The 15,300-nt window shown below is 43.4% G+C and overlaps 1 protein-coding gene across 1 annotated transcript in view; it reads left to right on the forward strand.

The window, feature by feature from the left end:
- The window catches only part of MATK (megakaryocyte-associated tyrosine kinase), a 94,531-nt gene extending 84,686 nt beyond the window's left edge, over positions 1 to 9,845 (forward strand). Inside the window, exons 7-11 of the mRNA XM_082257111.1 lie at positions 5,608 to 5,692; positions 5,783 to 5,856; positions 9,097 to 9,295; positions 9,427 to 9,513; positions 9,603 to 9,845. Coding sequence (XP_082113237.1) covers positions 5,608 to 5,692; positions 5,783 to 5,856; positions 9,097 to 9,295; positions 9,427 to 9,513; positions 9,603 to 9,779 — 622 coding nt within the window. The 3' untranslated portion in view covers positions 9,780 to 9,845. The remainder of the gene's footprint in view (positions 1 to 5,607; positions 5,693 to 5,782; positions 5,857 to 9,096; positions 9,296 to 9,426; positions 9,514 to 9,602) is intronic.
- Positions 9,846 to 15,300: the final 5,455 nt, after the last annotated feature.

Raw genomic sequence — 15,300 nt, forward strand, 5'->3', positions numbered from 1 at the left:
TCATAAGTGAATGTATTTGGATATCTGCTGTTGTAATTGAAGGTTAACAGAATGTTTTGTGTCTTTGTAATGTAGAGCCATTTTTAAGAGTATAAAAATGTTTATGCTTTATAATGCCAAATAGTACACAAAATGGAAATACCACATACATATTTGTAATCTCTATAATCAGTATAAAGGGATCATGTGTTCAACCTTTACCTACTGTATATATAGCAACAATTATTGTGTGCATAATTTTGGAGGAAGAACTTTTTTTAGTTTTCTCAGTATTTGCATGAATAATAAAGTAGAACTTTTTAAAATATGCTTCCCAAGGCAATAAATATATTTTCATGAAAAACAGAGTTATGTTTTAGTAATACAAAAGCAGTTAAAGTTACTTGTGCTTGACTTTACACATGTTAAATCCTGTCCCTAAAAAATATATATTTCTCTTTCGTTCATTGACGGACACATCGCTCCATAAATCATAACTACTGGGTTATTTTGCCTCCTCCAGGAGTAGACTAGGCAGAACAAAAAACATCTAGCTACGCCCATGGGCCATCCTCAGCTGGTATATAACCCTCCTCTCTTCTCTTGGTAATCCGTTTCAATCTGTCTAGTCAGGAGTAAGGACCTAGGCTCCTGGCTGGGATCTCTGGCCCTAGCAATTTATTCTCCTTCCTTACATCTTTTTTGTTTTTTTTTCTCTCGGGAGATCTACAATCAACTGCCGGGCTGGGCGATGGGCTAGATAATCTAGATCCAGTGGTCCCCCCAGCCCAGCCAGCTACGCGCTAGGTCAGCCACGACATAGCCTCATGGACAGAGTCTGGCCCGCGACTTAAACGTCTCGCAGGGTCACATACGACCAGGCTTGGGCCTGAGTCATAGTCGTCCCTTGGCTGACAGCTCACCTACTTCGGTGGCAAGGATTTTGTTTGGAGCGTTACCTGCACCATGGAATGGTAAGTACAGTCCCCCCTCTCCCCTTTTGGTGGTTTTCTTTGGGGTGAACGCGGTAACCTCCAGGGACAGTCGGACCTGCCTGCAGGTTCTCTGCTCCCATCCTTAATTCCCTCAGTGAGCTGGGCTTTCCAAACTCCCTTTCTACCCTGTCTGGACCTGGAGTCTGGTGGGGGTCTCAGGGCAGAGGATGCAGCAGAGACCCCTGGGGTCTGCCCCGCTATCCCCACTCTGTAAGGGTCCTGGGATAGTGTACATCCTGCCCTGGTAGTCTGGAGGGGTCCTAGTGTAGGAGACCCCTAGGTGCATGCCCTACTGTTTGCATTGTGGGTATAGTGCAGGGGGGATCCAAGTGCAGAGATTGGTGCAGAGTGCACAGCGGACCCTCCCCTAACCTATGTCCTGCCTTCAGGGGGGGTCCCCTTGTAGAGTGTTCAGCATTGCAAAGGGCGCAGGAAAGATCCTGGCAGCATGCTTCAGCATCTGTAGCTGATGACGGACATTTTTTCTTAGTCTGGCTGGTCTCCAGCTGCCAGCCATGTTTGTGTAGCCCGATGATGTCACAGGGGCCCATTTTACTTTAGTCTGACTGGTCTCCAGCTGGTGGCCATGGTTGTGTAGCCCGATGATGTCACGGAGGCCAATTTCCCTTAGTCCAGGAGACGCTGGACTGACTGAACCCTCGTGGGGATGCTGAAGCTCTTCCTCTTCCTGGGACATATGAACAGGGATGGTGTCCATGGGGATGCTGGATCCAAATTCTCAGCGTTCCTCCAATCGGTAGGGTGAGTCCTTGGGGGGGTCCCTGTTATCTCTGTCTCTGCTGATAGGAACCCTGAGCTTTGGGGGGATCCTTTAGTGGTGCCAAAAGATCATTTTTGTATTGCAAGGTCTTCCTTTCCTTATGGAGCCTCAGGTTCACATCACCCCCACTGACCCCCTCATGGAGGTGGCAGGTCCCTTGGAACCCCAGCTTCCCATGGTTGCACTGACGATGGTCCTGCAGTCCTCAGTGTCCAGGGTGCAAGTGGCGTATGGGCAAAGGTCCAGGAGGAAGCGTTCCCCACCTTTCCTTGCTCAGTCTGTCTCATCTGATTCTGAGCCTGATGCTGCCGTGGACGCTGCTCATCCAGGGGGGCTAAATATCACACCCTTAGATCCATCCGATAATAAAAGATGATTCCTCCATGGTCACAGCAGTGAATTAAAAGTGGTAGACGCACTTATAACTGCAGTGCATGAGACTTTAAAAATGGAGGATGCGGATGATATAGCCATGGACATGGCTGTGTCATTTGGTGCGCATAAGTCACCTCGCACTCCAAAGGAGTTTCCTTATGTGCCTTATTTTGACAGGTTTTCCTGTAAGGAATGGGAACAACCAAAATTACCCTTTGTGGTCCCCAAACGTTTTGCTGTACCCTTTTGAGGAGTCACTTTTAAAAAAGTGGACTAGTCCACCAGTGGTGGACCCTCCTGTTTCCAGGTTGAACAAAGCTTCCATGATCCCAGTAGAGGAATCCCCGTCCTTTAAGGACCCGGCTGACAGGAAAGTGAAGGCTGTGGCACGCAGCATGTTTACTATGGCTGGTTCGACATTGCGGCCAGTCTTTGCCTCAGCCCTGTTGTCTCAGACCCTAACTGAATGGCCCAAGCTTTTGCGCCAGGGCCTGGGGGTGAACAGGTCCCTGCTGCTTATGTTGATTTAGTGGACCAGTTGGTCCATTGGCTGCAGTTTATTTGTGATGCAGCTTTGGATACAGCTCCTGTGCTGTCCAAACTTTCTGTTTCAGCAGTGGTGATTAGGCGCGTGCTGTGGCTTAAGAATTGGTCTGCAGACCAAGCCTCTAAGAAAGCTCTCATTGACCTGCCCTTTTAAGGCGATCGCCTGTTTGGGGCTACCATGGATGGTCTCCTTCCCTTTTCCTGCCATAGTCTAGGAAAGGGAAGGAGACTCGTCACAGATGGGTGCCCTCCTTCTCAGCACATAGAAAATTCTTTCATGCTTCTGGGAGTGAAAATAAGGGAAACAGATCTTTCAAATCTTCCCTGGGAGGTTCTAAGCATCCTTGGTCTAGTAAGCTTAGAGCTAGCTTTTCCGGACCCGCAGACAAGACCCATTCAGCATGAATGTCTGCCCTCACCTATTATTGGGGTGGGGGACATTTTTTTTTGCTGGTTTCTGGTTTCGTAGAACTCCTTCATGAGCATCAAGGGGATCCACAAAATGATCATTGTGGGGGTACCCAGAAAGGGGGACAAAGCTTGTTCTTTTCAGGTTTTTTAGGTCCTTAGTCTTTTGTGCAGATTTAATTCCTACAAAGGTTCAGGTGATGTCCAAACTACCCATGGTCCCCCCATCCCTGTCCAGGGAATTGATTAACCTAGGTCTGATTCTAATTCTGACCAGGAAGGCCCTTCCTCTGGACAAACTTCAGGAACCACAGGCTGTGATTCACTGGCTTCTGTCACACATATATTTCCTATTTTGCATACAGGTTCTGAGTCTGGTGGTATTCACCTTAAAGACAGTTCTATTTGCACAGTCCTACATGCAGCTCCTTTAGCAGGTTTGGCTCCACAGGAGTATACCAAGGTTCATGGTGAGATCACGGGTTCCTCTGGCAGACACCACAGGCGCCCAAGGGCCACAGTAAGACCAGTGTTATCCTCGGCTCAGGCTTCTTCAGCAATTCCTGTGAGGAATCAAGGATCTTCCAATCAGTCTGGTGGCCATAAACATCCATTGGGGGCTTCCTCTCAGAGAAGACCAGTTGTCACAAGGGCTGATCTACCATCCTGCTTCACAGGCGCTGGTTTTAATGGCTTTGCTATTGAAAGCCAGGTACTGAGGGATAGAGGTTTGTCTGGATATGGTGAAGGCGAGGAAGTCGTCTTCCAGCAAGATATACCATTGTACGTGGAAAGCGTACATTTCTTGGTGTGAGTCGATTGGCGCTCATCCTTGATCTTTTTATGTGGCTCGGATCTTAACCTTTCTTCAATAGGGTGTTCATCAGAAGTTGGCCTTGAGTACCATCAAGGGCCAGGTATCTGCTCTGGCAATCTTCTTTTAGCGACCCCTAGCCACACACCAGTCTTTAGTTCGTACCTTCATTCAGGGGGTCCACATGTGGCTCCACCTGTACGGTCTTTTTTGCCACCATGGGATTTAAATTTAGTACTTTATGTTCTCCAGAAACCTCCATTTGTAAATATTTGGGAGATTCCCTTGCCTACGTTATCCCAGAAGGTGACATTCTTGGTGGCTATTACCTCAGCCCGCAGGGTATCGGAATTGGAGGCAATATCCTGTTGCAGTCCTTATTTAGTGGTCCATAGGGATAAAGTGGTTCTTTGTCCCTGTCCATAATTTCTTTCCAAAGTTGTCTCTGACTTCCATTTGCATGAGGACATTGTGTTGCCTTCCTTGTGTCCCAAGCTGGCTCATCCCATGGAATTTGCTTTGCATACCTTGGATGGGGTTTGTGCCATTCGGGTGTATCTGGCAGTTACTGAGTCCTTTCGGAGGTTAGACTCACTTTTTGTGGTTACGGACGGACCAAGGAAAGGGCTGGCCGCTTCTTCGGCTACCATCTCCAGATGGATCAGGCAGAAGGTGACTTAGGCCTATTCCATTAAAGGTCAGGTTCCACCTTTCCCTGTCACACCGCATTCTACTTGGGCGCTGAGTACTTCTTGGGTCTTCCATCATCAGGCACAAATATCGCAAGTTTGCAAGGCGGCCACTTGGTCGTCAGTGCATACCTTCACCAAATTCTGTAAGGTAGATACTTTGGCATCTGTGGATGCTTCTTTTGGCTGCAAAATTTTGCAGGCTGCTTTTTAAGAGGGGCTGTTCCCTCTTGAGGGGTGTTTTTCTTTAAATTATTTTTTTTCAGATGGGGCTCCTGTGTCCCCGTTAAGGCTCCTGTGTCCTGGTTAAGGGCTCTTTTGTTTAGCCTTGAGTTATTTTCCCCACAACTCATTTTTCTTTTGGACGTCCCAGTAGTTATAATTTATTGAGCGCCATGTCTGCCAATGAACGAAAGAGAAAATTTGTACTTACCGTAAAATCAATTTCTCTGAGTTGGACACAGCACCCACTCCTCTATGGAGTTCTGATATGTCTAATACTGCTTGCTACTAAACTGATTACCTAGAACAGAGGGGTCATGTACCAGCTTAGGATGTCCCATGGGTGTAGCCAGGTGTTTTTTGTTCTGCCTAGTCCTACACCTGGAGGAGGCAATATAACCCAGTAGTTATAATTTATGGAGCGCTGTGTCCATTGATGAACTCAGAGAAACGGATTTTATGGTAAGTACAAAAATACAATTACGGTATTTTAGAAATGAATGCACAATCAAATAAAAAGTTACTTGCACTTGACTCTATACAAGTTAAACTGCATATTTTTATCTGGTCACAAAGGTTTGAAATAGCCCCAATTTTGAATTAATTTACTGTTAGCTTATTATTATCAGTAATGGTGTACACTTAAGAAACCTGGGAAAAAAGGCTGTTTGAGGTGGTGTCAGGGGAAAAGCATACAACCTTAGTTAGTTCTGGATAAACTCTAAAAACAGCTGCAAAATGAATTCTTTGAGAACAATATTGTAATAGATTTTAATAGTAAAATCATTGTCTCTTAAGGAAACTTAAACATAGGAACCTTGTAAATCTGCTGGGAGTTGTCCTCCACAATGGACTCTACATTGTGATGGAATATATGAGCAAGGTAAGTAAATTTTACACTATACCATTGTCAGTTGAAGAACCACTTCCCATTGTCAAGTCACAGTCTTTAATAACTTGTTTTTCCTTTAAGGGAAACCTTGTAAATTATCTTCGATCAAGAGGTCGTGGTTTGGTGACACCACAGCAGCTTATCTTTTTTAGTTTGTGAGTTGCTGATACATTTAAAATTTATTTTGTATATTAATGCATAATTTATAAAAAAAATTGTGTTTGACCAATTTGTATTATAGACAGAGAAAATATGTTTTAAGAGGTCAACTGCACAACTGAATGTTATTTAAAATAGGTTCCTTTTATTGCAGAGCTATTTTCTCCTTAGCTTGCTGGGATAGCAAAGGGTTTTTTATTGTCAAGGCCTGTTTGTTGATGTTGTGGTATTTAGTTATTCACAGCAAAATTCAGTAAAATGATTGATTATTGGCTCCTAATTATCAATCAATTGGTGCCCCGCTCCACACTACACTTACTTTCCAAAATGTGACTTCTGTTTAAACATATGCATGCCTACACATAAATAAACCAAATATTAATACAAACAGTCAGTGGCGTACCTAGAGCACTTGGAACCTGGGGCGGATCCTATATCTGGCACCCCCCTCCAAACTTTAAAATGTAAAAACACCCACAAAAATTTGTAATGTTTTCAAGAATATTTATTGCACATATTTAACAGCCCCCCATCACAGTGCCCCTTGCAGTCTGCCCCCCCCCATCCCCCCTGCACAATGCAGACATGATATAAGAGATGGTCAGAGACTGAGGACATGATACACGAGATGGTCAGAGACTGGAGAAATAATACAAGAGATGGTCAGAGACTGCAGACATGATACAAGAGATGGTCAGAGACTGCAGACATGATACAAGAAATGGTCAGAGACTGCAGACATGATACAAGAGATGGTCAGAAACTGCAGACATGATACAGGAGATAGTCAGAGACTGCAAACATGATAGAGGAGATAGTCAGAGACTGCAGACATGATACAGGAGATAGTCAGAGACTGCAGACATGATACAGGAGATAGTCAGAGACTTCAGACATGATACAGGAGATAGTCAGAGACTGAGGTCATGATACCAGAGATGGTCAGAGACTGAAGACATGATGCAGGAGATAGTAAGAGACTGAGGACATGATACAATAGATGGTCAGACACTGCGGACATGATAGAATGGATGTTATACAAGAGATGGTCAGAGACTGAGGACGTTATACAAGAGATGGTCAGAGACTGCGGATATGACACAAGAGATGGTCAGAGACTGAGGACGTTGAACAAGAGATGGTCAGAGACTGCGGACATGATACAGGAGATGGTCAGAGACTGCGGACGTGATACAAGAGATGGTCAGAGACTGCAGACATGATACAGGAGATGGGCAGAGACTGTGGACATGATAGAAGAGCATTAGGGGGGCCGTAGAGCACACAGGAAGCAGAGAGCTTTGGAGAGAATTAAGAAGGGGGTTTGGAAAGCATTGCAGGGGGGGTTGGAAAGTGCGGGGGTGGGGAGCACTGAGGTGCACTGCGGGGGCAGGGAAAACCAGGGGGGTGGAGAGCATGGGGAGGGGGATGACTGGAGAGCACTGGGGGGGAACTGGAGAGCACTGGGGGGGACTGAAGATCACTGAGGGGGGAGCTAGGGTGCACAGGGGGGTGGAGAGCACTGGGGGAGCCAGAGAGCATGTGAGGGAGCTGAAAAGCACTGTGGGAAGCTGAAGTGAACTGGGAGGAGGGGGGTCTAAGGGGCATGGGAAAGGGCTGGAGAGGAGGAGCTAAAGAGCACTGGGGGGGCTGGACAGCACTAGGGGGAGCTGGATAGCACTGGGGGCCAGCAAAGTTGGATAGGAGGGGCGGTGGGGCAGCTGCATAAAGAGGAATTGATCTTTCCATATTCCTCCTGCACCTGCTGAATGCTTGCAGGAGGGAGAGGAAGAGAATCAGGCATTCAGTGGGCGCAGGAGGAATATGGAGAGATCAATTCCTCTATATGCAGCTGTCCCAGCCGCTTCTTCTATCCAGCACACAGGGAGGCTGCACAGACACTTACCTTCTCCCCGTCCCCTGTGAGCAGCGCGAACTGAAGGAGCTGCTATTGCAGCTGCCTTCACAGGGAGATGCGTGCCGGCTCAACCAATAAAAAACAAAAAACAGTAAAGAAAGCCCAACTATACAATCCCATATGCACAGAGTTGTATAAAGTACTCAAAACCCCTACTTGAGTAAAAGTACAAGTGCTCGATCAAAAAGTGACTTGAGTAGAAGTGGAAGTGCTCGATCAAAAAGTGACTTGAGTAGAAGTACTAAAGTATTCAACATTTTTTGTACTTAAGTATTGCAAGTATTTTTTTTTTTTAAATTTTGCTACTCAAGTACTGAAAGTAAAAGTACCAGTAGCTTTGAAAAAAAATTACTACTCAAGTACTGAAAGTAAAAGTACAAGTACTGTGTTATGTAGTTATTAAAGAAAGAAGTCAAAAGTTTGAACATCATATTGTTTTTTATTATTTCAAATGCAGCTTTTATTTATACATACAGTAGCTTTTATTTTCGTATGCGCTGATAATACACATGTTTTGAGCTTCATGAAACCTGCCATCTACTGTTCTGGCAGTGGTAATTTTTATAATTGTAACTAGTAACTATGCAGCACAAAAAAAAAATATTGGAGTAGAAGTATTGAAATCATTGAAAAAATGTAGTGAAGTAAAAGTGGAAGTAGGAGAAAAAAATTCTACTCTAGGAAAGTACAGATACCGCCTTTCGGTACTTAAGTACAGTAGTGAAGTAGTTCTACTTAGTTACTATACATCTCTGCATATACACTATCCTATACCCACAGTTGATCCAGAGGAAGTGTGGAGTGCGGCAAATATTGATTTATATCGTTAGTTTATTCACATGCATATGAGAGTGTGGCAAGTGTGAACGATCCACAAATGGTGATTTTTGGTTTAATTCACATAGCAGCGCACAGGATTATTAACATTTTTTAGTGGCCCCTAATTGCTCCGATCTGTATTGCTGCAGCGAGTGAAGAGTCTCACATACTGGACCTGTTTCCAAAGCTGTTCTAAAATGTATTATGGCACATTTGGGTTTTATACCAAATCGTTGTGAGCTAGGAATACTCAGGCTACTCTATATGTAACGTGTGCCTTTCTAGAACTTACTAATACTTCATTACCCCACTGAACAGAAATCATTACTTTCGTAACGTGGAGAACCTGCTTAAGTGTTTTTTCTTTGTCCGTTTCATACCACAAGTTATTAATTACTGTTATTTGGTGGGCATGTACTTACTGATACTAGTGGTAATGCATTAAAAATGTTTACTTACCTATTTAATATCTTGCTGCTTTTTTTTTTTTTAAACTTAGGGATGTGGCTGAAGGTATGGAATATTTGGAAGAAAAACGGCTTGTACATCGTGATTTGGCTGCACGGAACATTTTGATATCAGAGCAGGGGATGGCAAAAGTCAGTGACTTTGGGCTTTCCCAATCTAAGTTACTGAAAAAGGACCAAATCAATCGTCTTCCTATCAAATGGACTTCTCCAGAAGCACTGCTGCATAATGTGAGGAGTAATTTCTGTTGTCAAAGCCCTCTGTATTTCTTGTTCTGCACTTTTGGTCAGTTGAATCAATCTATTGGAATTTAACTAAAATGAAACTACTTTTACATTAACTTTTCAAACTCAACTTTCAGAAATTCTCATCTCGGTCCGATGTGTGGAGTTATGGGATCTTATTGTGGGAGGTTTTTTCTTATGGGCGAGGACCATACCCTAGAATGGTAATTATGCTTTTACTGTTTTTTTTACAATGTTTAGGTATTAAAAAAAAAAAAAGTGAACCTTCTGCCTTTTGTGTTTTCTTTTACAGACGGTAAAAGAAGTTCATGAGAAGGTTTGCAATGGTTACCGTTTACAGGCCCCTGAAAATTGTCCAGAAATAATTTACAGCCTAATGAGGAGCTGCTGGGAGGATGATCCAGGAAAACGTCCAACTTTCAAAAAGCTGAAAGAGAAGCTGGGGAAGCTAATAGCTGGGGATCAATAAAAGTACTCATAGACATATAATACATATCTATCATCCATAAATGGCTGATGAATTCAACAACCAATCTTTCAAATAATGCAACTTACCAGTCAACGTAAATGTAAATAGGATTTTATGGCTCAAAAGGTAAACTCAGAGCTGCAAATTATTTTAAATTATTAATGCAGGCAGTTCTTTACTGCTTCTGGAAGGTTATTCATTTAGTTCAAGGCTCATATGTAAATTCATCATACATCAAACACCTTTGAGGCCTCTTGGTAAAAAATCTGCATAGACCAGGGCTTCCCAAACTTTTTTGGGACCCACTTCTGAATACAGATTTTTTTCGGGACCCACTTGCTTTTAATTGGATATTTGTAAAGCACTACAGAATTTGTTGGCTCTATATAAATGCAAACAATAATAATAATATTGCATATTTTAAAGGGAGGGGGATGTTAAATTAAATTACTTTTCTACTGCTTTAGGCCTGGTTCACATGTATGCAGGTTGGGGGCCCACATTTGCACAGGCATAGCAGCTCATTGATTTGAATGCCCTCATTTTCCACAGAAAAAAGGTGCATGCAGCATTTTAAAAAAATCCAGTGGCCTTGAAATCCCTCCTGCTTTTGCACCATGCGACTTACCTGCAGTTCCTGCACATGGAAATGCAGGGGCACGTATATAAAAACGCAGAAAGCTTGCCAGTGCAGGAACTGCAGGTAAGTCGCATGGTGCAAAAGCAGGATGGATTTAAAGGTCACTGGATTTTTTTAAAATGCTGCATGCACCGTTTTTCTGTGGAAAACAAGGGCATTGAAATCAATGGGCTGCTATGCCTGTGCAAATGTGGGCCCCCAACTCGCATACATGTGAACCAGGCCTAAATTAGTAGAAAAGTAATTTACAAATAAAAACACCGGCCCTCCTGCAGGTTTAACCACTTCTGGACAGCAAGGATTTGCTGCAAGGATTTCACGGCCACTGCATTTTTTTTTACATTCTGCATGCACCTTTTTTCAGCGGAAAACGCAGGCATAGCAGCCAATTCAAATGTATAGGCTGCTTTGCCTGTACAAATGTGGGTCGCCAACCCGCATACATGTGAAACAGGCCTACAAAAAGGCCTTCAAGCAGTGTCTGGCCTACCTGGTGATGACTGGTCCTGGCGCTCAGCTCCGATCCGATGGCCTGGTCATTAAGGGGGAAATCCTTGCGGTCTAGAAGTGGTTAAACCTGCAGGAGGATCAGTGTTTTTATTTGTAAATTACTTTACTATTGCTTTAGGCCTGGTTCACAAGTATGCGGGTTGGCGGCCCACATTTGCACAGGCATAGCAGCCCACTGATTTGAATGGGCTGCTATGCCCTCGTTTTCCACAGAAAAAAGATGCATGCTTTTGCACCATGCGACTCACCTGCAGTTCCTGCACTGGCAAGCTTTCTGCGTTTTTATATACGTAAGCCCAGCATTTAAAAATACAGTTTGTGTGTGCAAGAAAAGCAGGTAAGTCGCATGGTGCAAAAGCAGGATGGATTTCACGGCCACTGCATTTTTTTTTTACATGCATCTTTTTTCAGCAGAATACTCTACTGCCGGTGACCCACTCAAATGCGGCTCGCGAACCACCAGTGTGTTGTGACCCACAGTTTGGGAAGTCCTGCTTTAAGTCAGAATTTCTTTTTAACATTCACATGTGATGTACGGTATGTTCATTTTTGCAGAGAGCACCAGTTTATTTTCAATATTTAATAAAAAAAACATGAACAAATTAAAGAGCAGCTTAACCACTTGCCTACAGTGCACTTTCACCCCTTTCCTGCCCAGACTGATTTTCAGCTTTCAGCGCTCTCACACTTTGAATGACAATTACTCAGTCATGCAACACTGTACCCATAAAAAAATTGTGTCCTTTTCTTCACACAAATAGAGCTTTCTTTTGATGGTATTTAATCACTACTGGGTTTTTAATTTTTTGTGCTATAAATAAAAAAAGACTGAAAATATTGTGAAAAAACGCATTTTTCTTTCTTTCTGTCATAAAATTTTGCAAATTAGTAATTTTTCTTCACAAATTTTGGCCAAAATTTATACTGCTACTTATCTTTGGTAAAAAATAACCCAAATAAGTATATATTATTTGGTCTTTGTGAGAGTTATAGAGTCCACAAGCTATGGTGCTATTCATTGAAAATTGATCACACTTGATCACACCTGATGTACTGAAGGCCTATCTCATTTCTTGAGACACTAAAAAGTCAGGAAAGTACAAATACCCCCCAAATTACCCCTTTTTGGAAAGTAGACATTCCAAGGTATTTAATAAGGGGCATGGTGAGTTTTTTGAAGTTGTAATTTTTTCCCACAATTCTTTGCAAAATGAAGATTTTTTTTTTTTTTTTACAAATTGACGTATTAACAGGTTATTTCTCTCACACAGCATATGTATACTTGCAACTACACCCCAAAACACATTCTACTACTCCTCCTGAGTATGGCGATACCACATGTGTGAGACTTTTTCACAGCCTGGCCACATATAGAGGCCTAACATCCAAGTAGCACCGTCCAGGATTCTAGGAGCATAAATTACACATATAATTTCCTGACAACCTAATGAGTCTTTTGAACGTGTCATTTTTTTCCACAAGTTTTTGGAAACTGTGGAAAGAAAATGAAAATGCATTTTTTTTTTTACACAAAGTTGTCCATTTATGAGATATTTCCAACACATAGCATGTACATAGCAAAAATTGCACCCCAAAATACATTCTGCTACTTCTCCTGATTAATTCAATACCACATGTGTGAGCCTTTGTACAGCCTGGCCACATACAGAGGCCTAACATCCAAGTAGCACCATCTGGCATTCTAGGAGCACAAATTTCACATATAATTTCCTGACAACCTATCGCAATTTTGAAGGCCCTGGAGCACCAGGACAATGGAAACCCCCATAAAATGACCCCATTTTGGAAAGCAAACAGCCTAACGTATAATTTTTGAGGCATAATGAGTCTTTTGAATATGTCATTTTTTTTCCACAAGTTTTTGGAAAATGTGGAAAGAAAATGAAAACGCATTTTTTTTACACAAAGCTGTCCATTTATGCAATATTTTTAACACATAGCATGTACATAGCAAAAATTGCACCCCAAAATACATTCTGCTATTCCTCCTGAGTATGGCGATACCACATGTGTAACACTTTTACACAGCCTAACCACATACAGAGGCCCAACATCCAAGTAGCACTTTACACAAAGTTGTCCATTTATCCACTTTTAAGACTGGGCCTATTTTTGACACTTGGTGTTTACTAAAATCAAAAGCTAAAATCATTTTTTTTGCTAGAAAACTACTTAGACCCCCCAAACATTATATATTTTTTTTTAGCAGAGACCCTAGAGAATAAAATGGAGATCGTTGCAATATTTTTTATCACACCATATTTGCGCAAGCAGTCTTCCAAATGCAATTTTTTTGAAAAAAATTCACTTTTTTTAATTAAAAAATAACAAAGTAATTAGATACCCAACATGTCATGATGCAAAATTGCGCACGCTCACGGAATGGCGCCAAACATTGGTACTTAAAAATCCCCATAGGCAACATTTTTAAAATTTCTACAGGTTACCAGCTTAGAGTTACAGAGGAGGTCTAGGGCTCAAATTATTGCTCTCGCTCTATCGATCGCGGCGATACCTCACATGTGTGGTTTGAACACCGTTTACATATGTGGGCGGGACCTGCGCGCGAGCTAACGGGGACAGGGCACTTTCATTTTTTTTTTTTCCTATTTATTTTATTTATTAATTTTTTATTTTTACACAGTTTTAAAAAAAAATGTTTTGATCATTTTTATTCCTATTACAAGGAATGTAAACATCCCTTGTAATAGAAATAGTCATGACAGGTCCTCTTTATTGTGAGATCTGGGGTCAAAAAGACCTCACACCTCACAACTACACTAAAACAGAAAAAAAAAATTGTTGAAAAAGGAAAAAAAAACAAAAAAAGGTCCTTTAAACCGGTTGCTAGGCAACGACTTTTGACGTAGCTCCGGTCCTTTAAGACCATAGAGTCGAGTGAGGGCCATCTTGCCCTCACTCGACTTTCTGTCTCTGAGGATCCGGGACCGGATAGTTTTCCCCGGGTCCGGTAAGCTGAGAAAACGTCTGGGACGCGGCGGGAGGGGGGCACCTCTTCCCCTGCACCGTAAGGGTAATTCCACTGTGAATCCGCCACTGGGACCACCCTTATCTGAAAGCCAACCGCCCACCGTTTAAAAAAATTCTGGGGTTATGGCAGCTATCTGCTGCCATAACCCCAGTATTTAGCTTTAAATGGCCGACGTATATAGTCGTTAGGCGGTCGGTAAGTGGTTGCATGTATATAGCAAAAATTGCACCCCAAAATACATTCTATAAAGGAAAGTGTACAGGAATAGTCCGAGTCCATCTCCGATCCGCTACTATTAGCGATTTCAAATTCCGAATCGGATTCGGAATTGGATTCGGATACTGATGAGAGCTCCCTGGTGTTCTCATCAGTCATGGAGAGGGCCTGAAGGGCCTCCTCGCTGCTGTACATCCTTTTTGACATGCTGACTGTGATGGGCTGTGCGACGGGTGACGGTTGACTGCGGATGATCACTGATGGGTGGCAGGTGACTGATAGGTGGCAGGTGACGGTCACTGATGGGTTGACAGATGACGATGACTGATGGGTTGACAGGTGACGATGACTGATGGGGTGACAGGTGACAATGACTGATGGGGTGACAGATGACGATGACTGATGGGGTGACAGGTGATGATGACTGATGGGGTGACAGATGACGATGACTGATGGGGTGACAGGCGACGATGATTGATGGGTTGACAGATGACGATCACTGATGGGGTGATAGGTGACGATGATTGATGGGGTGAGAGATGACGATAACTGATGGGGTGACAGGTGACGATGATTGATGGGGTGACAGATGACGATCACTGATGGGGTGACAAGTGACAATGATTGATGGGGTGACAGATGACGATCACTGATGGGGTGACAAGTGACGATGATTGATGGGGGGACAGGTGACGATCACTGATGGGGTGACAGGTGACGATGACTGATGGGGTGACAGGTGACGGTGATTGATGGGGGGACAGGTGACGGGCGATGGTCACCGATGGGTGACATGTGACGGGCGATGGTGCACGGCGGTACTGATGGCAGTCTCTGGTGACAGGTGCACTTTAGGCTACGTTCACATGTAAGCCTAGCGATCGCGGGCAGAATCACTGTGATTCTGCCGGCGATCTGGAAATCATTGCAAATAGCGGGACGCCTGTGCGTTGCCTGTGATTTGCAATAGCACCCCAAACGATGTGCGATGTTGCCGCGATTTTCGCCTGCTGAATCGCGGTAACATCGCGCAAACAACGCATGACGCCCCAAAGAAACTCTTGTACCTTTTTTGGGCGTCATGCGTTGTTTGCGTGATGTTACCGCGATTCGGCAGGTGGAAATCACGGAAACCTCGCACA

Source organism: Pelophylax lessonae (assembly GCF_965119305.1).
Source record: "Pelophylax lessonae genome assembly, chromosome: 1".
Lineage (NCBI taxonomy): Eukaryota > Metazoa > Chordata > Amphibia > Anura > Ranidae > Pelophylax > Pelophylax lessonae.